Raw genomic sequence first — 23,610 nt, forward strand, 5'->3', positions numbered from 1 at the left:
TTCAGTTATAGCAGCACTAGTTAACTAAGACAAGGACCAACATGGGTTTACTAAAACCCCCCAAACCAGAATAATCTCAGTTTTTCTTTACATAGGATTACTAGACTACTACAGATCACGGGCCTATCGTACCTTGATTTTTATCAGGCATTTGACAAAAAGCATAGTATTCCTGTTATTTCTGTGGACAAGTGTGAGAAATAAGATTTGGATGAAAGTAATAATGATTCCTTTACTTATATAGAACACTAGAGTTTACAGTGTGTGCTCATTTGCTTTTTCGTCTTTTTACTAATAGAATGACTTAGCATGGTTAACAGGGCAGGTGACAGTTGGCCCATTTTATAGATGAGGAAGCCAAGGTTTAGGAGGGTTAGGTAGTTTGCCTAAGGTCATATTGCTAGAAAAGTGGCAGAAGTGGGTTTCCAGCCCAACATTTCTGCCTCTGAGAGTCCTAGGGCATCTGCCTGTGTGGTGCAATCATGTGCATTCTCTCTTTTTTTTAAAGTGTGCTTTAAATGAAAGTTTACAGTTCACGTTAGTTTCTCATATAAAACTTTATACACACACTGCTATGTGACCCTGCTTGCTCTCCTCTTCCACCCCGGATTTCCTGTGTCCATTCAACCAGCTCCTGTCCCTTTCTGCCTTCTCATCTCACCTCTGGATGGGAACTGCCCATTTAGACTCATGTATCTACTTGAGCTAAGAAGAAGCACACTCTTCATGAGTATCATTTTTTGTCTCATAGTCCAGTCTAATCTTTGTCTGAAGAATTGGCTTCGGGAATGGTTTAGTTTTGGGCTAACAGAGAGTCCGGGGGCCATGTATTCCGGGGTCCCTCCAGTCTCAGTCAGACCATTAAGTCTGGTCTTTTTACTAGAATTTGAGTTCTACACCCCACTGTTCTCCTGCTCCGTCAGGGACTCTTCGTGTGCATTCTTAATTGGCGTTGAGGCCACCGTTGGATGGGTGCCTTTCGTGAGGTATGTAGGACTAAAGAAAGACACCAGCACCCACAGGCTTGCTTATCAAATTTCCCACATGGTGTAAAGCTGGGATTACTAACTGATACATGTGGTAATAGACTGAGACTCATAATGCTCTTAACAGGATAAAATCGTGGGCTAATTTAAATAAGATGAAATGTAATTGGAAAAAATGCAACAGGCTTCACTTAGCTTTAGAAACCGTTACCACAAGTACTTTGGTTGTTTTTAACCCATGTATAAAAATCCGGAATTTGATAGCATTTTTTTTGTAAAAGGCATACCATTTTTTTAAGCCGTAAAGACAGGCCACAGTGTGGTGTGGTTTCCAAAACACTAGTGTCATAGTCTGCATTAGAACAGAAATGCGGTCCAGAAGACGAGGTGGTAGTGCCAGCTTCTGCATCCAGGTTCTGGCCAACTGTGGAGAATTCCCAGCAGAGATGGACCAGAAACGTCAGACTTCTAAAAAGCAGGTTGTTGGAAGACTATTGTGGGAACCAGGAATTCTCCTTAACCCACATCAGCATTGATGTTTACTGAGCCCCCAGAATGCGAGATGGCAGTGAAGCAAAGATGAATATGACAGGGTCCCTCCAACAAGAAGTTCAGTGAAGATTGTTACCTGAAGTTGGCCATGGAAATTGGTTTGCAGCAGGTGGTGATAGGAAGGAGGACATGGGAGGAAGGCCTCCTAGGTAGAGGAAAGGATACAAGCCAAGCCATGGAGGTAGGACCTGCTGTGTATTTTGAGGGCAGGGCTTCCAACCAGTTTGTTCTGGTTGAAAGCCCTGCTGAGAATTTGCATTTTCATCCCAGATATACTGAATCAGAATCTACATTTTAACAAGATCCTCATGTGATTCTTAGGTATAACTTCCTGGGAACTTGTTAGAAATGCAAATTCTTAGCAGGAGTTCAGACTGTAAGGAGCTGGTTTGAAGCCCTGATTGAGGGAAGGGCATTTGGAGGACAGTAGTGTAGTTTGACTGGCACACACAGTACATGTGGGGCCCTAGAGGAAGATAAAGCTTGAGTGTTAGTGTCTTAGTTTCCTAGGACTTCTATAACAAATACTTCAAAGTGGGTCGTTTTAAAGAACGGAAAACTATTGTCTTACAGTTCTGGAGGCTAGAAGTCCAAATCAGCTTATGAGCCATGTCAGTTCCTTCTGAGGGCTTTAAGAACGGAGCTGTCGCATGCCTCTCTCACAGTTTCTGTTGGCCACCAGCAATCATTGGTGTTTCTTTGCTGCTTATAGATGCATCTGCCACCTTTCTCGTGTGGTGTCTGCCTTCCCCCTGTGTGCATGACTCTTTTTCTGTGTCTGTCCTCTTTTATAAAACACCTCTCAGAAAGGATTAGGATTAGGACCCCCACCCCTGTTCTGGTATAACTTCATTAATTTAACTGATAACTCCTGCAAAGAAAAACCTATTTCCCCAAACAAGGTCACATTCACCAGTTCAGGGATTAGGATTTAGGGGGTCACAATTCAATCCATAACAGTTAGGTTGGACAGTATTGATTGCGCAGAGTCACCTCACACCAGGCCAAGGAGCCTGCACTTCATCTCTGGCAGATGTTTTTGAGCAGAGGTGTGACTGATATAAGGGCTGTGTTGTGCAAAGATCATTCTGGCAAACATGGGGAAGATGAGTTGAAGGAGGGGGAGACTAGAGGTAGCAGGACCATTCAGGGGCTGTTGCTGTGGCCTCGGTATGAGGTGATGTGGCCAGAACCATGAAAGGCCTTTCTGAAGATGGGTGCAGAGGGACATGGCGTCTGATGGGTATGGAGCAGGTGTACAGAGGAGAGCCACGTGTGCCACAAGGAGATGGCTCTTGAAATCACTTCCACTGCTCAGATACATTGATTTCCCTTTTTAGTTCACAGTGACGATGTGTATGTTCGGCTGGCACCCTCACACACAGCTTATTTCCAACTTACCTGGGAAGCCTGCTACATCTTATGCTGTTGAGATGAATGAAATTTGGATGGGTTGGCTTCTGTCTTCTTTGTTCTTCTAGTATCAGAGTTGTCTTATTACATTGCACTTGGGTCAGGTTGCAGTAAGACACTGCCAGCTGCATCTTATCTGACAGGGTCAGGATAGTTCATTTATTTTGGGGCACAGTTAAGACATCAGCTGTCCAGCATCTCCTTTATTAGAAGCATGGCTGGGAACCAATAAGCAAGCAAAAACGGAACCTTGGACTGGCCAGCAAAGATATCACAATGTCCATACCTTTCCCTGCTGGCTGCCATCCCAAGCTTTAGTTGACAAGTGTGTGCTCTTATTTTACGCATGATGTTAATGAGCTTGGTTATTTTTAGTTTGTGCCAGATCAGAGGCAAAGAAAGGAGCTGCTACAGAGAGAACTACTGACTCAAAACCATTGGTTGCTGGTCCTTGTGAAAACTGATGTATTGGGATGGGGGTCAGAAAAATGAGAAAACGTAGAGGCAAGAACTCAAGAGCAGAGCCCTCCTAAAGCCTGTGTGTTTAGGGACAGGTCACCATACGTGTCTCACAGTAGAAGGAGCATCATCGTAGTCCAGAGTGGTGACCCTAACTTAGTAAGAAAAATCCAGATTTTATATTCAGTACTTTCTGCATAAGGAGGGAGGGAGGTAAGTGGTATTGCTACCTGTGGGTTTGGGTCTCATGCTGTTTCAGAACACTTTGCTTCCCAAGAAGTACTTGTTAATTAATAAGGGTTTCCTGTAGCCACTCTCCTTCTAACAGTCTTTGTAACCCCAGCTGTATCCCCAGCACTTAGAATAGGGGTTGGCATTTTATAAACAGTCAGTCACTATTTGCTGAATGAATGGTGAATAAATGAATGAATTCATCAGAGGAGTAGGCCTAGTTAACAGTAAGGCAACAGGGGTGGTTTTCTGGTCTGTCACATTAACTTATCTCCTGTTGTAACCACTAGACAGTGCTTCACATAATGGCACAAAATTATGCTTAGGTAAATGGCCTTGGAAGTACAACGCAGGTCCCCAGGTGCTTGTTCATGTAATACTTAATTTGAAAAGATTTTAGTGTATTCTCATTTTTAAGCCTGCCGCTGGTGAAGTGTTAATCAGTCTGGCTTATGGGCCTATCCAGAAGATCTGATTCTTGGCTCCAGACCCCACACCATCCATCCATGCCACAAACACAAACATTTACGGAGTGCCTGCTGTGTGCCAGCTGGGCGCTGTGCTTTGGGGATGGGAGGAAAGGGAGGCAGGGACTCAAATGAACACAGCTGGTCCCTGGCCGCAGGGGTGCTGTCTGAAGTAGCAGACAGCCAGGAGCACAGGTGATCAGTGTGTATATAATGAAGGCATGCGCCTGCTTGTGGGAACACGAAGAGGGCGCTTTTCTCTGGGGGTGGGCTGGGGAGGCTCCTGAAGGAGGGACGTTTGGACTAAGCCTGAGATAACAGTTGTGGGCTTCTAGGTGCTGCCCCAGTGGGATGTCCTGGCTAGCGGTGCAGGGCAACATTATCTGTGCCTTCTTAGTTTTGAGAAAGGACGCTCCTTGCATGCTGGGAGGAGTGAGAGACGGTGGGTTCAAGTGCACTGGCCTTGACCTTCCTGTCTTTGTCCCATCCAGTAACCCCATGGGATCTCTTTTGTGAGGATGGCTCTATTCCAGCCCTCTTAATTTTACCAGATTATTTTTGGAGCTGGAAAGGGCCGTCAAGAACTCTCTCTTCCAGCAAAAGAGACTGAACATACTTGGGGCAGGGAGGGGGGGGGCGCTGCTTACGGATATGTGAAAAATCACCAGAGGTGAGAGGTGAGTACATTGGAATTTCTTAACCCACCAGGAAACCAGTTGCCATCAAGTAGATTATGACTCATGGCGACGCTGTGTGTGGCAGAGGAGAACTGTGCTCTATAGGGTTTTTGGAGACTGATTTTTCAGAAGTAGATCTCCAGGCCTTTCTTCTGAGGCACCTCTTGATAGGCTTGAACCACCAAGCTTTGACTTAGCAGCCGAGAGCGTTAACTTTTTGCACCACCCAGGGACCCCTTCTACCCACCAGACCCTGCTTTCTCACCCAGGTCTAGCCTGCCCACTTCCTGTCCAGCTGAGTGAGGGGCTTCTGCAGAGGAGCCAGTCTGGCATGGCAAGAGGGACCTGCTGCCTCTGGAAAGGTCCTTTCCCCAGCCTCCACCCTGAGCTCTTTCTAAGTTAAGAGCCATTTTAGAAAGACATATTGGAAAAGCAAAATCTGGAGTGACCTACACAGATGCTTAGGCTAACCTCCTAATGTGATTTTCCAGTTCATATTTTGTTGCTGGTGGAATTATATACCTGGATGGTAAGCCCTGAACCAAAATAGAGACCCTGGAAGAGGGCAGATTGGCTTTTGGACAAGTTGAGTTTTGGTGCCCTTGGTATTTTCAGGGGGGCGTGTCAGGTTCGCAGCTATGGGGAGTGCTCTGCGATGGCTGTACAGACTTGGGAAGCTGTGAACTGCTTAAAGTCCCAGTTCGTTAGTGACAGATCTGGGCCTAGAGCTCAGGTCTCCTTCTTCCTCCCACTCCAGGGTTTTCTGCCACATTCTGCTGCTAGAACTTTAACTAGTCCTGTCCCACTAGGAATCTGGCTAATGAAGCCTCAGATCCATGATAATAGGTGTCCCCTAGGGCATGGTAGCACTGGATAGTGCTAGGAAAAAATAACATCAGAAGGATGGATTTTTATAGGCAAGGGGGAAGAGTCCCGGAATGATTTTTTTTTTTTTTTAAATTGTATTCCTTGTCTAAAATTACCAGAAGATCAACGTTCAAGAAAACTTGGGGGAAGAAAACCATTCACAGTTTCTCCATCCTAATTAATACAGCTGTTTTAGTTTTTGGAAATTTACTGTTTTTATCATGAATAACGCATACATACTTTTAAGTGGTAGGAATCACAATTTGCTTATTCTTTTGTGGTCTGTTTACTTAACATTGTCACCAAAAATTTCTCTTGCTTTCTGTCTCATCTTTGTAATTGTCTTTTATAATGGTCAAACGGTATTCAGTGGTGTTGATGTGCCACTGCTGTGGGTCTCAGTGGTTGGAAGTTTTAGGTGATTTCTTCTTCCTCTCCCCCTTTCTCCAGTAAGTAGTACTACAGAGAACAAGTTTGCATGTTGAGCCTTTTGCTTCTGTTGAATTACTGCCTTCAGAAGAATATCTCCAGAAAGGAGAGTTGACTCTTTTGTTTGTTATGTGTAACACAAATACAGATATGCAAATAAAGCAGCGTACGGTTTGATGATTTACTAGAAGGCAGACGCCTTGTACCTTGTCTAGTCCCCACTGCCCAGGTCAGGAGATAGAGCCTTGCCAGCCAGCCAAGAAGCCCTCTGCGGGCCCCCTTGCAGTCACGACTCCCTCTCCCCTGCAAGACCAGCAGCTACCCTGACTTTATTGTAATCTCTTGCTTGCTCTTAAATGTTTTATCATCCAAGTGTGCATCATCCCTAGACATTGGGGTTTAGTTTTGCCTGTTTTTTAAAATGTCTTTTAAGTCTCTTTTAATCCGTAATCCCCTGTCCATCTCTTCTTTTCCCTAAATTCTGTTTGTTGAATAAGCTGGATTGTTTGTCCTGAGAAGTTTCTAGAGTTTTCCCATAGGCTGGATCTTGCTGACTGCATTCCCATGTAGTTTAGTAAGATCTTCTTGCATTTCCTGCAAGTTGACAGTTGGATCTAGAGAGGTTGAATCAGTCCCAGTCTTGATTTTTTTAATTTTAATTTTTTGCTTTGGGTTGGTGGGGGGCTTATGGTTGGCAAGCAAGATTATATCATAGGTGATGTGCTCTTCATCAGGAGGCTCGTAATGGCTGGTTGTCTCTTTTTGTGATGTTAGTAACTTCTGCTGCCCAGTGCTTAGAGCTTTCCATTCACTAACCAAAAAACCAGTTGTCATTGAGTCGATTCTGACTTATGGTGACCCCATGTGTGTCTGAGTAGAACTGTGCTCCTTAGGGTTTTAATGGCTGAGTTTTTGGAAGTAGATTGCCAGGTCTTTCTTCCGAGGCACCTCTGGGTAGACTCAAGCCGCCAACCTTTCAGTTAGTAGCTGAGTGCTTCACTGTTTGCACTACCCAAGGACTTCTTTCCATTCACTAACCTGTTGCTGTTGAGTCAATTTTGACTCATATTGACCCTATAGGACAGAGTAGAACTGCCCCTTGGGGTTTCCAAGGCTGTAATCTTTACAGGAGCAGACTGCCTCATCTTTGTCCTGTGGAGCGGCTGGTGGGTTTGAACCACCCTTTCGGTTAGCAGCGAGTGTTAACCGCTGTGCCACCAGGGCTCCTTTTTCCAGTTACTAGAACCAAAACAAACCATACCTGTTGCTGTTGAGTCCATTCCACCTCATAGTGACCCTATAGGACAGAGTAGAACTGCTCCATAGCGTTTCCAAGGAGCAGCTGGTGGATTCTAACTGCCAACCTTTTGGTTAGCAGCTGAGCTCTTAACCACTGTGCCACCAGGACTCCTTCCAACTACTAGGGGTTGCAAAATGGCGATATTGCAGTTTTGTTATTTCTTCTTCATTTGTTGAATACTTCTATAAATAAAAACTCAGCTCATCTATATTTAACAGTTGTATTGAGGTATATTTTATTGATTTGCATTTCCCTGATGGCTGTGATGTTGAGCAGCTTTTCATGTGCTTATTGGCCATTTGTTTATCTTCTTTAGAGAACTGTTTATATACCGTACAATTTACCCATTAGAAATATATAATCAGTGACTTTTAGTGTATTCAGAGCTGTGTAACCGTCACCACAATCAAATTTAGAACATTTTAATGCCCCCAAATGAGCCCTGCTTCCCTTCAGTCCCCCCATTCTTCCCCCAGCCCTAGGCAATTACTAGCCTGTTATCTGTCTCTACAGATTTGCCCATTCTGGACATTTCATATAAATCGAATCATGCAATATGTGGTCCTTTATGGCTGTTTTTTTTTTTTTTTTTACTTAGCATAATATTCAAGGTTCATCCATGTTGTAGCATGTATCAGTACTTCAGTCCTTTTTATTGCTGAATAATATTCCATTGTTTGGATATACCACATTTTGTTTATCCATTCCTCAGCTGGTGGACATTTGTGTTGTTTCTACCTTTTGGCTGTTAGGAAGAATGCTGCTGTGAACATTGATGGACATGTGTTTCCATTTCTCTTGGGTATATATGTAGAAGTGGAATTGCTGGATCACATGCTAACTCTATGGGTAATTGTGTGTTTAATGGTTTGAGGAACTGCCAGACTGTTTTTCAAAGCACCTGTACCATCTTACATTCCCACTAGCAAGGTCAATTTCTCCACATCCTCACCAACACTTGCTATTAACTGTCTTCTTGCCGATAGCCATGCTAGTGGGTGTGAAGTGGTATCTCATTGTGATTTTGATTTGCATTTCGCTGATGACTAATGATGTTGAGCAGCTCTTCATGTGCTTATTGGCCATTTGTTTATCTTCTTTGGAGAACTGTTTATTCAGAGCCTTTGCCCATTTTTAGAAAGGGTTATTTGCCTTATTATTGAGTTGTAATAATTCTTTGTACATTCTAGATACAGGTCCTTTCTCAGATGTGTGATTTGCAAAAATTTTCTCCCCTTCTGTGGGTTGTTGTCTTAGACTGGATTCTCTAGAGGAGCAAAACCAGTGAAGCGCACACGTGTGTGTGTGTGTGTGTATTTAAAAAAAAAAAAAAAAAAACCCATTGCTGTCTAGTTGATTCCAACTCAGAGTGACCCTATAGGACAGAGTAGAATTGCCCCATAAGGTTTCCAAGGAGCAGCTGGTGGATTTGATTTGCCGACCTTTTTGTTAGCAGCCGAGCTCTTATTAACCACTGTGCCACCAGGGCTCCAAATATGTATACAGAGAGATTTATTTCAAGGAAATGGCTCACCTAGTTGTAGAAGCTGGCAAGTCCCAAATCTGTGGGTCAGGCATCAGGCTGGAGGCTTCTCCTTACTCGTGTGTTTGTAGGGGCTGACAAACCCCAAATCTGCAGGTCAGATGTCAGGCTGCTGGCTCACATCCTAAGAACCAGAGGTCAGAGGATGACGAGTCAGATGCAGAATTGAGAGAGAGTGAGCTTTGCCAAAACCTCCGTATGTATTGGATGCAGGCCACACCCCCGAGGAAACTCCTCTTCAACTGATTGGCTGCTCACATCAGCTCACAAAATGGAGGATGATTACATAATATCTGCCAAACCACTGAGAATCACGGCCTAGCCAAGTTGACACATAACCTTAACCATCACAGTTGTCTTTTCACTTGCTTGATGCCTTGGGATCCCTTGAAGTACAAAAGGTTTCAATTTTGGTGATGTCCAGTTTCTCTGTTTTTTTTCTTCTGTTGCTTATGCTTTTGGTGTCATATCTAAGAACCTGTTGCTAAATTCAAAGTCATGAAAGATTGATATCTGTTTTCTTCTAAGACTTTTATAGTTTTAACTCTTACATTTAGGTCTGTGATCCATTTTGAATTAATTTTTGTACACAGTGCTGTCTACACTTTGGTTACCCAGTGCTACTGTGCTACAGCTAAATACAGGATAAATGCTTGATTCTTTCCCTTTGTTTGCCAGTTTTTATAATAAGGAGTCGGTTCCCTAATCATCCTATGAAGCTGGTTTTGGTTTCTCTTTGTTTTCTCTTTATTGTTATGAATGCCTAGGTTTAAACATATTTGTGTTGGGAGCCATTGGCAGTGGTATAGTTTTTATCAGCAAATTATGCCTGCGTCCTGCTTAGGTGAGTGTTAATAAGCTCTTTCATTTCTCAAAGACTTGCAGTGGTCTCTCATTTGCAATCTCATTTAATCCTTGGAGAGATGAGGAGAGCAGATATCATTAGGCCCATTTTACAGTCCAGGACTTGACCCTTGTCTCTGAGTCTTTTCTTGTGCTCATGCCCCTTGTATGTACTACACAGTCAGGCAGAACCCAGAAATGGACCTTTAGTTTGAGTGTGAGTCCTGGCTCTATCTCCTGTGACCCCAGCAGCTCTCTTGGCTTTTCTGGGTCCTGCTTACTGCACTGTGAAATCAGAGGGCTGAAGGAGTCAATTCCAAACGGTGAGCTGATTTCGGAAGATTGGCTGTGTTGATGTAAAACTTCAGGGGAAACTGTCCATGTTTCATTGCTGGAGTAGGAGCCCATCACACCTTTCTTCGAGAGTGTCTGAGTTTTGGAAAGCTTACTATCATATATAGGCATTCATCTAAAAAGCATTCTTTTGAAAGGAGAGACTAGAAAGCGCTAACAGTGGTTATCTGGGTTTTTACTTTATACTGTTATATGGCATTTGAATTTCTTTAATCATGAGTTTGTATTACATTTATCATAAAATGAATTGACTTATAAAAATTTGTACTGTGACATGTTATGTGTACATAACATACAGAGAGAAGTGACTTTGGCTTTTTAAAAATCTCTGATTTCTTATCCAGCTCTCTCACCCTCAATTTTCACGTCCCCAATTGTCTTTCAGAAACATGCCAAAGGCCAGGATTTGTTTGATCAAATCGTATACCACTTGGACCTCGTGGAAACAGATTACTTTGGCCTCCAGTTCCTCGACTCGGCCCAGGTCACGGTGTGTATTGCTTTGGTTCTGTGTAGGCACAGATTGGCTTTTCATGCTAATTGCAAAGCCACAGCTGCTAGAAATTGGTAGAGAAAAATAGGAGTAAAACTGCGATATTCTTCCAGTAACAAGACTTGGGATGCCAGTGATGGTGGCTGTGTGAAATGCATCCACAATGCTTGGAGGATACCCCCTGCCAGGTGGCCAATAACAGGGAAAGAAGGAAGCATTTATGTCACTTGTGGGATGCTTCAGGGAGATGTTTCAAAGCATAGGGATGCATTATGGGCACATATTTAAAGGAGGTAGAAAGAAGAAAAAGATCATTAGAGAGATTGTTTTAATGGTGTCACATTTATTTTCAATCAGCAGAGGCTGTGCTACCATCTTCTGGAGTCATGCTGGATGTAGGGAGTGGGCTCTCTAAACACAGCTGGATCCTAGCCAGGCTTAGCGGGTGAGGGAGGCAGTCAGAGCAGGCCTTGGCGTTGCCCAGGAACCATTTTGCAGCTCCAGGAGGTTGTGTTAGGTCAGCAAAGCCTTCGCTTGCTTTGCCTGAGACAGTGGAGGTGCTAGAGTGAGTGAACTGGAAGTAGCTCAGAACCACTAACCACTCTTTTTAAAAGCAGGAATGATTTCATCGTCTCCCTTCCCATCAAAATTTAGCTCTGGGTTTCAAAGATAATTTATTCAACAATCTGAAAATATTTATTGAATGCCTGTTATGCACTGGCCTGGTTCTAAGTACTGTGGATAAAGCAGTGAACAGACAAGGCAGAAGTGTGCTCTCACGGAGTTTCCATTCTAGTGAGGTGAGATGGTCTATGAGCAGTCATAGATATAAACATGACAGGTGTGATACATGTTAAGAAAATAAAGCAGAGTAAGAGGGAATAGACTGCAGAGGCTGGACGTCGGAAGGTGCTATTGTAGACAGTGCATTGAAGGGCGAGTTCTCTGATAATGAGGCATTTGAATGAGAGACCCAGAGCTCCTCATAAATGGTTAAGCCTTTTTGCCTGAAAGACACACACTAGGTACTGCCTGGGTGCCACTGTGACACTCGTAAGGTGAAGATGCTCAAAGTTGGTGCCTGGTAATGGGGTCTGCTGGAGAATGTGGGTGAGATGCCGGAGTCCTTAGAGATGGAGTGGAATCCAGACTTCAGGGCCTCCTGGGTGTATGTGCCTTCCCTGGGGCCCCCCAGCTAGGTGTCTGTGCAGGTGCATCTTCAGGACTCCTGAGTGTTGAGAGCAGATTCCCTTACCCACCCCCAGCTGTTGCCGTGAACTCTGCTGCCCCCTTGAATAAATGGTCTCGATTGCATCTCCATTTCTCAGCTGGAGGCTGTCACTCTGGCTCCCTGGGCCCTGGGGAGGGGCAGACTGGCTTTTGCCTTTTCCACCTCCCTGTCCAGCTCTGTCTCCTTCGAAGTTGGGCCACCCAGTGCCCTGCCTTCTGACCTCACGACTGTCCTTCACATCCCTCAAGGCCTCTGGCAGCTCAGATTTTCTCCTCCCCTGGGCAGCCTCGGAATTCAAGTTGCTGACTTTCTAAACATTCCAGACACTCTTCCCTCTCTGTAAGCTTTGTTTGAGCCAACCTCACTTGAGGACACTTTGGGTCCTGTCCCCACTCATCACTGCAAGATCCAGAATTCTGTCATTCCCTGTCCCAATGATAACTTCCCCTGATTTTCTTTCTCCAGTCCCTCTATCTGGTCTTGGCCCTCGCTCTCCCCTTCTACCTCATTCTCCTTTCTTTGCCGACTTCCGGCCTTGCCTTCCTGTCATCTCACCTGTGTCCTTAGTCGCCCTTTGACTCCCCTGCCCCCATGACTTTCTCTGCCCTCCCCTCAACATGCAGGCCCATCTGTTTTTTCTGCTGCTTCCCCCAGGCTGCCAGGCATTCCTGGAGAAAGTCACGGGCTGTGCTTTTTGGCACCAGCACAGATCATAGGTTCAGTAAAGTGCAAGCTCCCTGAGCTGCTCTTTAGGCCTTGTTAGACCTTAATTGACTCCTGCATACCACACAGTACCCTCTGAATCTGGACCATGTACCCCTAGTCTAGTCCCCACAAAGATGCTGTTCCAGCAGTTGGCCTTATTGCCTAAACGGAGGATCACGGTCATTCAGCTGAAATGCCTTTCGTTTTTTTCCCTGCCATCTCAAAGTTTCTTTCTTACTCTTTGTCTATCCCTTTTGCTTTCATGTCTTAAGGGAGTAGCCCGGCTTCTCCTGCGTTTGTTCTCTACACCTGCATCAACAGGTCCATTTCCAGTTGCTTCCTGAGTGCTGAACTCAGGATTCTCTTCTCTGTCCTCAGCATCCTCCAGCTGTCCCTGCGTCTGACACTTTCCCAGCCCTCCTCTTCCCTGAAACATCTCCATTCTCCTTTCTCCTGTATGTCTTAAAGCATGTGATATTTTTGACTTCAGAATGTCTATGGCCCTGGACTAGGAGTCAGACCTGGACCTTATTTCTGGCTCTATCTATGACTCATTTGGTAGGGTTTCAATAGACCACTCTATCTCCCTGGGCCTCAGTTCCCTCATCTGTAGGATGGGGTGCTTGGACCTGTTCTTTAAGAGCTCTTCCAGTTCTAATGTTCAGTGATTCTGAGCCTGGAGGGCAAGAAAGCATGCCTGCCCCAAATAAGGGTTGGTCTTTAGAAGGGAGAGGGTATCCACCATTTCTGCCATTAGAGCCGAGTGCCTGTTACCTTGGTGCACGTCCCCATCCCCAGTTGACCCCTCTTCAGCCACTCAGATTCCCAGAAAGCCAAGGGCGTGACTGTATTATGAAAGCCTTGTCTGTGAGCCTCTGCTAACTTGGCTGGCAGGCTTTCCCGTAAGCCAGTGCCCGGTCACTGTGCGGCAGGAGGGATGTTCACGGCAGGATCCAGGCAGCCTTCCTAGGCCACATACCTGTAGATGCTCAGACTCTGCAGGCTCTCAAGCCTTTCAGCATCCAGCTCTATGAACGGGGTATGCTGTTCTTCCCCACAAAAGCAGGTGCAAGGTCCTCATCTAACTTTTTTTTTGGTGGTAAAATATATATAACATAAAATGAGCCATTTTAACCATTTTTAAATGTACAATTCAGTGACATCAATTGTACTCACAATGTTGTGCAACCATCACCACTGTCTATTTCCAACACTTTTTCATCACCCTAAAACAGAAACTCTGTACCCCTTAAGCAATAACTTCCCGTTTTCACCCCTCATCCTACCCCTGATAACCTCTAATCTTTCTCTGTGGGATCATACAGTATTTGTCCTTTTGTGCTTGGCTTATTTCACTTGGCATAATTATTTTCAAGGTTCATCCATGTTGTAGCATGCATCCTAATTTCATTCTTTTTTACAGCTGAATAATATTCCATTGTAGGATATACCATATTTTGTTTATCCATTCATCAGTTGATGGACACTTGAGTTATTTCCACCTTTTAGCTTATTACATATTGCTACAATGGGCATTGGCATTCAGGTATCTGTTTGAGTCCCTGCTTTCAATTCTTTCTGGTATATACCCTGGAGTGGAATTGCTGGGTCATTTGGTAATTTTACAGGACCCTAGTGGCATGGTGGTTAAGAACTCAGCAGTTCGAATCCACCAGCCACTCCTTGGAAACTCAATGGGGCAATTCTTCTCTGTCCTGTGGAGTTGATATGAGTCAAAATCGATACCCTCTCCCTTCTAAAGACCCACCCTTATTTGGGTTTTTTGTTTTGGTTGTAGGTGGTGCAAATGGTTTGCACTCAACTACTAACCTAAAAGATTGACAGTTCGAACCCACCCAGTGGCACCTCGGAAGAAAAGCGTGGTGATGTACTTCTGTAAAGATTACAGCCAAGAAAACCCTATGGAGCTCAGTTCTATTCTGTAACACATGGGGTCGTCATGAGTCAGAATCAACTCAGTGACAACAGATTTGTTTTTTTGTTTGTTTTATGGTAGTTCTATGTTTAACAAAAGGAGCCCTGGTGGCACAGTGGTTAAGCACTCAGCTGCTAACCGACAGGTTGGCAGTTTGAACCTACCAGCCACTCAGTGGGAGAAAGATATGGCAGTCTGCTTCCGTAAAGATTTACAGCCTTGGAAACCCTATGGGGCAGATCTGCTCTGTCACATGGGGCCACTATGAGTTGGAATTGGCTCAATGGCAATGGGTATGTTTAACATTTCAAGGAACCACCAAACCGTTTTCCACAGAGACTGCACCGTTTTACGTTCCCACCAACAATGTATGAGGGTTCCAGTTAATTTACATCGTCCCCAACACTTGTTATTTTCCAGTTTTTTGTTTGTTTTTTTATAATAGCCATCCTTGTGAGTGTGAAGTGGTATTCCTCATCCATCTTTGACTCTGAAGATCCAAGAGATGTACAGCAGCAGCAGCATCCAGCACCCTTCTTGCTCATCACAGTCTTGGGTTCCTAAGCTGGGCACATTCCAGCCTAGGTTCTGATAATGCCTGCCCTTCTTATCTCCATACCTTTGCTTGTGTTGTTTCTCCTCCTGGAATGCCCTTTCTCATCCTGTTTGAACTTCTGGCTATCCTGGAAGACCATCTCGGATGACGCCCCTTCATGAAGCATGTCCTGAACTCAAAAAGCATTTTTCCTTGTCTTTGTAAAGCTCTGAGCTTATTTTGCCTTCTGTGGCAGTTGGCTCATTTGACTTCCAGTTCAGTAATCAAAAAACAAACAAACACAAAACCCTTCTGATTATATCTGAAGACTTAGGACTTCCTCTTCTTAACTTGGTGACTCTTGGTGACAAGACACACAACCTAGAATCGCAGTCGTTAGCCCCAGAAGGGACCCTAGGAGGCATCTTGTCAAATCTTTCCATCATATAGATGGTGAAACCAAAGCCTTTGAACCTTGGCAGGTCACACTTAGTGGGTAGCACAGCACAGTTTGGACTCAAATCCAAGTTTTCCAAATCCAGGTTCATGTGCTCTTTCCAGTAGACTGTGCTCTTGAGCCTCAGTTTCCCTAACTGTAAAATGGAGATCGTAGCATCTATTTCACGGTGGAATTGAGGGTATCGGTGAGTTAATAGAGGAGAAAAAGTTTTGCATTCCAGATGTGGAGTGTGGGTCTCCTCTTCCTAGCTGGTAGGATAGGGACATTATAAGTCGTTACAGCCCCCAGGGGTGAGCACGCTGAGCAGGTTCACTGGAACCTGCAAGTCCACTTTACCCTTGAAGAAATCTGACCTATTTAAATAAAAGCCCTTTGGGAGAGTCTGACTCAGATGGCTCCTGGGGTGCCGTTGGTTTTCCAGGGGCCTGGGATGGTGCAGCTGGTGAAAGATGACTGGATGTTGCAGGAGGTGTGTTTCTGGGAAGAGTAGGGTAGCAGATGTGGACCGAGAAGGGAATGGCCCACTTGGCCATTGACTTATTGCTCCATAATGGAGGCTCCCACTAGTATCTGATACCCTCACACAGCCCCGGATGTGGGGATCAGAGGACTGACAGAAGCAGGTCTCCTGGCACAGCTCTCTGCATGCCCAGCTTATGTCCCCAGCTCCCTGAAGAGAGCCAGGCCTGGTTTCCATAGTACCCTGCCCAGCCCTGAAGCAATGGTCAAAGGCTATTGGGACCACCTACTGGCAGTGGTTGGGGCTGGGGCTCTCATGTTTCCCTTTTCCACGTCAGAGCAGGAAGGCCATCCAGGAACCTACTCTGCAGATCTCGTTTTGGCATAGCTGAAAGAGTGGGGTCTGTTTTTACATATCAGATCCTTCTTCTGAGAGCCAAGTGCTCTGGCCTCTACTCACCCAGTTTCCCACAGCCTGTCATGATAGCTGCTGCTTACTGAGTACGCAGTCTGAGCCAGGCACTGACTAAAGCCTTTACATAATTCTTATTTAAAGTTTATCACTGATCTCTAAAGCTGGCATTACCAGGCCCATTTTACAGATGAGCAAGCTGGGGCTCAGAGGCATTAGGAACTTTGTCAAGGTCCCAAAGTTAAGGACAGAGCCAGAATTCAGAATCTGGATCGTTCCAAAGCCCAGCACTTTTCACTGGGTTGTACTGGCTGCATCACGCATGGTGATACACACATACACACAGAGGGAAGGAGAACATTCAGCAGCTTTGACTTGGCGCTTACTCAGTGCCAAGCTCTGTGGCTGCAGAAATGGGCTGGACACTGTGCCTGTGTGCCACATTCTGGTGGGGGAGACAAGCAAGCAGTCCCTTATGAGTCCTCTTAACAGAGAGTCTTTAGACTACTCTGTGAGCCCAGAGGAGGAATTGCCTAAGTATTGTCTGATGACATTAATGAGGCATGAGAGAGGAAAGGTTAACGCTGGGGGTGGGCCATGAGGGATGAGAGGAGTTGGGGGGAGGGTATAATAGCTCCACGAAGCACGCAGGAAGCATGCATGAAGCATGAGCCTCACTCCCCTCTCTGAGGCAGGTGTTCTGGAGGGCAGGTGTGGCCACCATGAATCCCCTTCCTGAGCCCCTCCCGACCTGAAAGGGAGCTTTTTATGATGGTAGATTTTTGATTCAGATTTTGCCTTGAGATTTGTCTGATGTTTTCCTCTGGCCTTTGCAGCATAGAGTCCGGTAGATGGGTAATAATAAGAGGTCTCAGGCTGTATACTGAGGTTAATACATAGATATGGTGGTTGCTGCCAGGACTCAGTGGGCTAAAGGGAATACCGTGGCTTCCTGGGATTCAGTCTGATGATTCGTTGGAATGTCATCATGTTTGCCACTTGTACAGACACTACAGAGTGTTCCTAACCGTTTCAGATGTGAGTGTAAGAAGAAAAGAGTGATTACTCAGCATACCTGAAGGGGAACTAGGCTAGTATGGAAGCTAATAGTGGGATTTATGTTACTTTAAGAGGAAATCAAACAAAACCCCTTCCTTCCGTACATTTGAATGGTTTATTGCAGTTTTCATGGACACTCCATGGATTATGCAACAGCTCTGTGAGGGGATAGCCCATTCACAGATGAGGAAGCTGAGGCTCAGCAGTGGGGGCCTTGCTCACAGCCACACAGCAGGTGCATGGCAGAGCTGGAACTTGAACCCAGAACTTCTGTCTCCTTCCATTTTGGTACAAAGAAATGTAAAATAGGCTCAAGAAATCCAAATGCCACAGGTCTCCCAGCGGTCTGTTTCTGAATGTTGGTCTCGGGGGGCAGGGTGAGTGTTTTCTAGCCCATATGCAAATATCAGATTGGTGGCTGAATGGGAGGCTGATAAAGGGATCTTTGCAATTGATTTGGGGGCAATGGTGGTTCAGTGGTAGAATTCTCACCTTCTATGCTGGAGACCTGGGTTTGTTTCCGGCCAGTGTACCCCATGCACAGTCACCACCCATCTGCCTGGGGAGCTTGTGTGTTGCTCTCATGCTGAACAGGTTTCAGCGGAGCTTCCAGTCTTAGATAGACTAGGAAGAAAGGCCTGGTAACCTACTTCCAAAAATCAGCCAGTGAAAATCCTATGGATCACAATGGTCCTATCTGCAACTGATCATAGGGATGGCACAGGACTGCTCAGTGTTTTGTTCCATTGTACATGGGTCTCCATGAGTCAGAAGCCAACTCTTGGTCATTTAACAATAACAACAGCAGTTGATTTAGATGAAACCTCAACTAGCTTGTATAAAGGAGTTTACAGGTCTTCATTACAGAGGAGGTGGAGAGAAGAGATCCCTCTGCCCCCATCGGTGGAGAAGGAGAAAAGAGAGAAGGTACTTTAAGCTAGTTTATGGGCTTGAAACCTAGAGCATGGGAAGGTCAGAGAGGCTTGAGTTTGAATCCTGCCTCTACCTCTTGTGAGCACCGTGATCCTGGACACATCAGTCTCCCTTTCCGTGGCCATCTCATCTGCTCACTCATCTGAGTAAGGTGAGGGGTGTGGCACAGTCAACTTCAAAGTGTTCACTCCCTTCTTCCTGCCTTTGTCGTTTGGGTGGGATTGTCTCTCCAGGTTCCTTCCAACTTTAATATAAGCATAAACTAGATATTCCTTACAGCCAAGAAAATCTCTAGGTACTAGAAACCCAGTTACAAGTTCCATCGCCCCGACTTAATGGTGAGGGCTCAGGGATTGTTCAGGCAAAAGATTTTTAGACCCTCTTCAAACCCCTGAACTTTTCTTGGGTGTTGCAGTTCCGATGCTTTTGTGTGGATTTTAGATGATTAAATTCTACAACCAGTCTTATATGTGTCTTACTTCCAGAAGTGATGTACTATTCAGACTATATAGTACTATTCAGACTATATGGGCTTTGCCAAGATCATCTAACATCTTGATTTAAGGGAAGGGTCTTGCCAGATGGACTTGGATGAGAAACGCAGATCAGAAACTACCTTTCTAATACCCGTTAAAGTGTCTGAGTTAAGTGTCTTGCCCTTTGAACTCAGAAATGTACCTGTCTCTTTCCAGTGACTGGTTAATGGTCTGTTAAGAGGGCTGGAGCCATTTGCCTTGGCCTCTACCAATGGGCAGCATGGCTATATTTAGCCAGAACACAGATGAGCAACCAAGACAGGTCCTGCTGCTGCTGGCATACAACTTATCAAATGCCACATTGGGCTTTCAGTGCACGTGTATTCCAGTCACAAGGTGGCCTTGTGGGATAAAACACAAGTGGTCAGAGTCTGGTAACATCCCACAGCTAAGAAGAAAGCCAGGTCATTTGAAACTGCTAGGGTACAAGATAGATTTTATCATCTCGTGCTTTAGGATTGTGACTGGGTCTCTTATCACCTTTGATGCAGACAGCAAACCTAATCTGAACCCCAGGGTGGGGTGGGTCCGGGAGCTTTTGAAATGATGGAATTGTTTCTGATTCCTTTCCCAGCTTAGCCAGCCCCACGCTTTTCACAGTCCTCTGCTCTGGCAGCTGTCGGGTCAGGCCACTTTGGGCAGGCTCCATGACTGAGCGGGAGGGTGGAGCCCAGCCTGCAGTAGGCAGTGTGTCCAGAGAGAAAGCAGTCTGCTGTCCCATAGGAACGTCTGGCTGCAGTCTCTGCGTTAACACCAGCTATACACAGTTAGCCGACTGCGCAGTAAGGTCTGAAATTGCTTGAGAATTTACAGAGCTCAAACGGCAGTTTTCAGAAGGGGTGATGGATGTCCCCAAATCCCCAAGATCATCATGGTATATATATATTCCTGGGTTGGAGAGGATGCGGAAAACTTTGGTACTAAATATTTAATGGGCATCCTGGGAGTGTTTAAAATTAAACGCTGATTCGCTGAGATTCTCTTTAATGGGCCTTGGGTGAGGCCTGGATATTGACTTTTTTTCAAGTTCCTCAATGATTCTAATGTGAAGCCAGGGTCAAACATCACAGCTAAAACTACATAGCCTGGATCAAGATTAGAGTTCCACAGTAGAAGGAGAGGAAAGGTGAGCTTAAACTTGTTCTAGTCAAAATATGTCAAGGAGATTTGAGAAAGAAAAGAAATGGGATAAGCACCTTTAATTTATGAGCTTCAGTGCTAATTAGACTAGAAGGCCGATTGCAGGGAGAACTTTCTTTGCATGGTAAAGATTAATTCATTTGAAAGTGAGGGGAAGAACCCTAGAAGTGAAAACAGTTAGCATGATATTTACTTTGGTAGGAAAGTAAATTTTATGCCTTTATCAAGTCTGTGTCTGTCCTTCTCCTGGGGGCTACCATGTCTGGCATATGGTAACCAGTTGCCCTCGAGTTGATTCTGACTCATGGTGACCCCATGTGTGTCACAGTAGAACTGTGCTCCATAGGCTGATTTTTTGGAAGCAGATCACCAGGGCTTTCTTCTGAGGCACCTCTGGGTGGACTCGAACCACCAGCCTTTTGATTAGCAGCCGAGCATGTTAATCATTTGCACCACCCATAGACTCTCCTAGAGGCTAAAGTTGGGGGTTTTCAGCTTGGTTCGGGCAGAGGTGATAGCTGACTCTAAGGAGTCAAACTGATCATCAAAAACTACCTGACAGGTGAATATTGAATATGGAAGTGACAACCCAGGCCGCCCCATGAATATCGTATTTTCATTTACATAAATAAAAGAATAATGCAGGTAAGTAAAAAGAAAATTTTAAAAAGCAGAGAATGGCATTCACAGCCCCACGATCCAGAAATACCCTCTAAAAATCCTTCTGGACATATCTTGATAGAACATAATAATTTTATGTAAATGGAACCCTACCTGGGTTTTTTTTTTTTTTCTTTTTTATTAATACTGTGCCTTGAATCTCTTGCCACATCCATAAATATAGGCCTACATCAAATAGTATTTCATTATATGGATGAGCCATTTTTTAATCCATTTGTTGATGGACATTTAGGTCATTTCCAATTCAAAGCTATTAACAGTGAGACAAAGCATCTTGTACATGTGCCTTTGAGATAAGCATCCTGCTGCAGTGATCTGCTTGCTGCTTTTATTACACGGTTGCCTAGCCGGGAGTGGAGATGACAAAAGCCCACATTCTCCCCTGCACTGCTCACGGCTCATTGTGTTATAATTCGTCTGTTATTTCCTTTTGTGTTTCTCTATCCCCTGTCTTCCTACACAGTCATAATGGGCTCTTTGGTTAGGTGTAGGGTACACTATACTAATTTAGTCACACCCTCTTTCATTATTAGAATGTGCAGAGTTTAGATTGCTTCTGAAAGTATATTGACAGTCGGCAGATTGGTCTCTGATTCTGAACAACTAGTGAGAAGCCCACTCTGACTGTGTTACGCTACTCTTATTCCAACAGTGATGTTCCAGTGTGTATTGAGTTAACATAAAATGATGAGAAAAGCCCCTATTTGCCTCATTTTTAAAAATTATATTTAACGTTTATTTCTCAAGAATATAAGGGCCTGCTGGGTGCCAGGCCCTGCGCCCTGCCCAGGAGACACAGAAATGGTTAAGTCCCTGCCCTCCAGGAACTTACCCTCACATGAGGGGATCACAGCATTTAAAAAAAAAAAAAACCTGTTTCCACCAAGTCAGTTCTAACTCATGGTGAACCCATGTGCTGGCAGTGGATACTTACGTGTACGTTTGGTGGCTGAGAGTTAGTGGGAGAAGTTGCTTTTTGATTGAAAAAGACAGATATAAGATTTTGAGATTTAAGGTATTCCTTGTCTCTGGATGATACTGTCTAAACTGAGGCCATTTAAGTAGAAAGAGGCAAGTCAACAGAATAAATAAAGTCAAGGGACCATGACGACAGGGTGCAAAGTGGGTCATCTGGTTGAATATCGAGTAGTGTAGACTTCTAATATATCGATTAATTATTTAACTAATTAACCATTATTGAACATCTGTACAGGGCATAGTTGTTGTTAGTTGCCATGAAGTCGATTCCAACTCATGGCAACCCCATGCATTACAGACTAGAACCGCTCCATAGGGTTTCTTGGCTGTAATCTTAATGGAAGCAGACCGCCAGGCCTTTTTCTCACAGTACCCCTGGGTGGGTTCAAACTGCCAACCTTCAGGTTTGTAGTTGAGCATAAACTGTTCATGCCACCTAGGGACCCTAAATGTAGTTTTCCATGGAAGTTAAGCTGCTAAGGCCATTAGGACTGCAGTATGAACAACTTTGAGAGAAACTTATATGAAGGCAATGATTTTGTAATACTCCTGGATGGATAAAACTGAAGGGCTTCTCCTGGTGAACACTAGAGGAAATGAAAATGCTCTCAGGGACTAGAGCAAAATTATCTCAGGCAAATCCCTGGCTGCCTAAACTGTCATCTTTCCATCTGAGATGGGTCATTTTCTGGGCAAATGTATAATGGAACCATGAATTTTGGTGTTATAGTTTTAGAGTTTAGGGCAATAGAACTACAAAAATGATGATGATTAGAGAGTCTCAAGCGTGGCTTGTTCTCTTTACTAGATTAATGGAAACTTGGAATTATTGGAGATGATTGTAACTTTAGGAATGCAGAAGGAAAAGGCAGTTGGTGTTTCCACTGACTGGAAGGGACTTTACAGATCATTTAATTAAGGAATTTTTTTCTTTTAATTGTGGTAAAAATATACATAACAAAACATTTGCCATTCCAACCTTTTTTATGTGTACAATTCAGTGACATTAATTATGTTCACTATGTTGTACAATAAACCCTTTGCCATCGAGTCAATTCCCACTCATAGCAACCCTAAAGGGCAGAGTAAAACTGCCATAGGGTTTCCAAGGAGAAGCTGGTGGATTCAAACTGCTGACCTCTTGGTAAGCAACTGAGCTCTTAACCACTGAGCCACCAGGGCTCCGTGTTGTGCAATAGGTAAGGGATTTGAAGTTCTTTTGGGTACCGCTTTGAAAATCTTACAGAAACTGTGGGCTCTTTCCCCAGAAAAATGCATTTATGTGCATAAACGCGACTTTTCATACCATCCCCAGGGGCTTGCAGATTCCCCAACCTAAGAACTCGTGATCTGGTCCAATCCCTGATTTTTATAGGCAGAGTCACTAGGTATATAGGAGGAGGGTAACTATGAGGGTTGTGTAATCTTGCTGATGAACTATTCCTAAAGAAACATTTTCTTTCTTTCAGCACTGGCTGGATCATTCAAAACCCATAAAAAAGCAGATGAAAAGTAAGTAAGAGGAATTAAGCCTATCGGTTTCTTTCTTTTCTCTAAGCGTACACACCTTTGCCAGTGTTTTCAGGTGTTATGTTTTCATTAGAACCTGGAAGCATTTTAAAATAGATCAGTTTTAAGTGGATGGTTTTTAATTTCTTAAGGCTGGCCAAATGTTGGCATTTAAAATTTGAATAAGAGTGTTTAGTAGATATTAAAAGACTTTGCTCTCATTTGAAATCAGACACCCTTGCCAATGAGAACTGATTCATATACTGTTCAGAAACATGGTTTTACACCTATTATATTCACTTTCCAATGAGTGCAAAGTAGAGTCAGTGATAGAGCAGGAGGCATCTTGATCTGTCTGGTCCAGCTATCTTTATAATATAATTAAATACATATATGTGTACATATATACACACATACATATA

General features: G+C 44.3%; 1 protein-coding gene across 1 annotated transcript in view; it reads left to right on the top strand.

Annotated features, from left to right (window-relative positions):
* The window catches only part of EPB41L4B (erythrocyte membrane protein band 4.1 like 4B), a 147,987-nt gene that overhangs the window by 29,191 nt on the left and 95,186 nt on the right, over positions 1-23,610 (top strand). The window contains exons 2-3 of the mRNA XM_023727407.1: positions 10,507-10,611; positions 23,149-23,191. Coding sequence (XP_023583175.1) covers positions 23,185-23,191 — 7 coding nt within the window. The 5' untranslated portion in view covers positions 10,507-10,611; positions 23,149-23,184. The remainder of the gene's footprint in view (positions 1-10,506; positions 10,612-23,148; positions 23,192-23,610) is intronic.

This window comes from Trichechus manatus, unplaced genomic scaffold (assembly GCF_000243295.1).
Source record: "Trichechus manatus latirostris isolate Lorelei unplaced genomic scaffold, TriManLat1.0 scaffold00016, whole genome shotgun sequence".
Taxonomy (NCBI): Eukaryota; Metazoa; Chordata; class Mammalia; order Sirenia; family Trichechidae; genus Trichechus; species Trichechus manatus.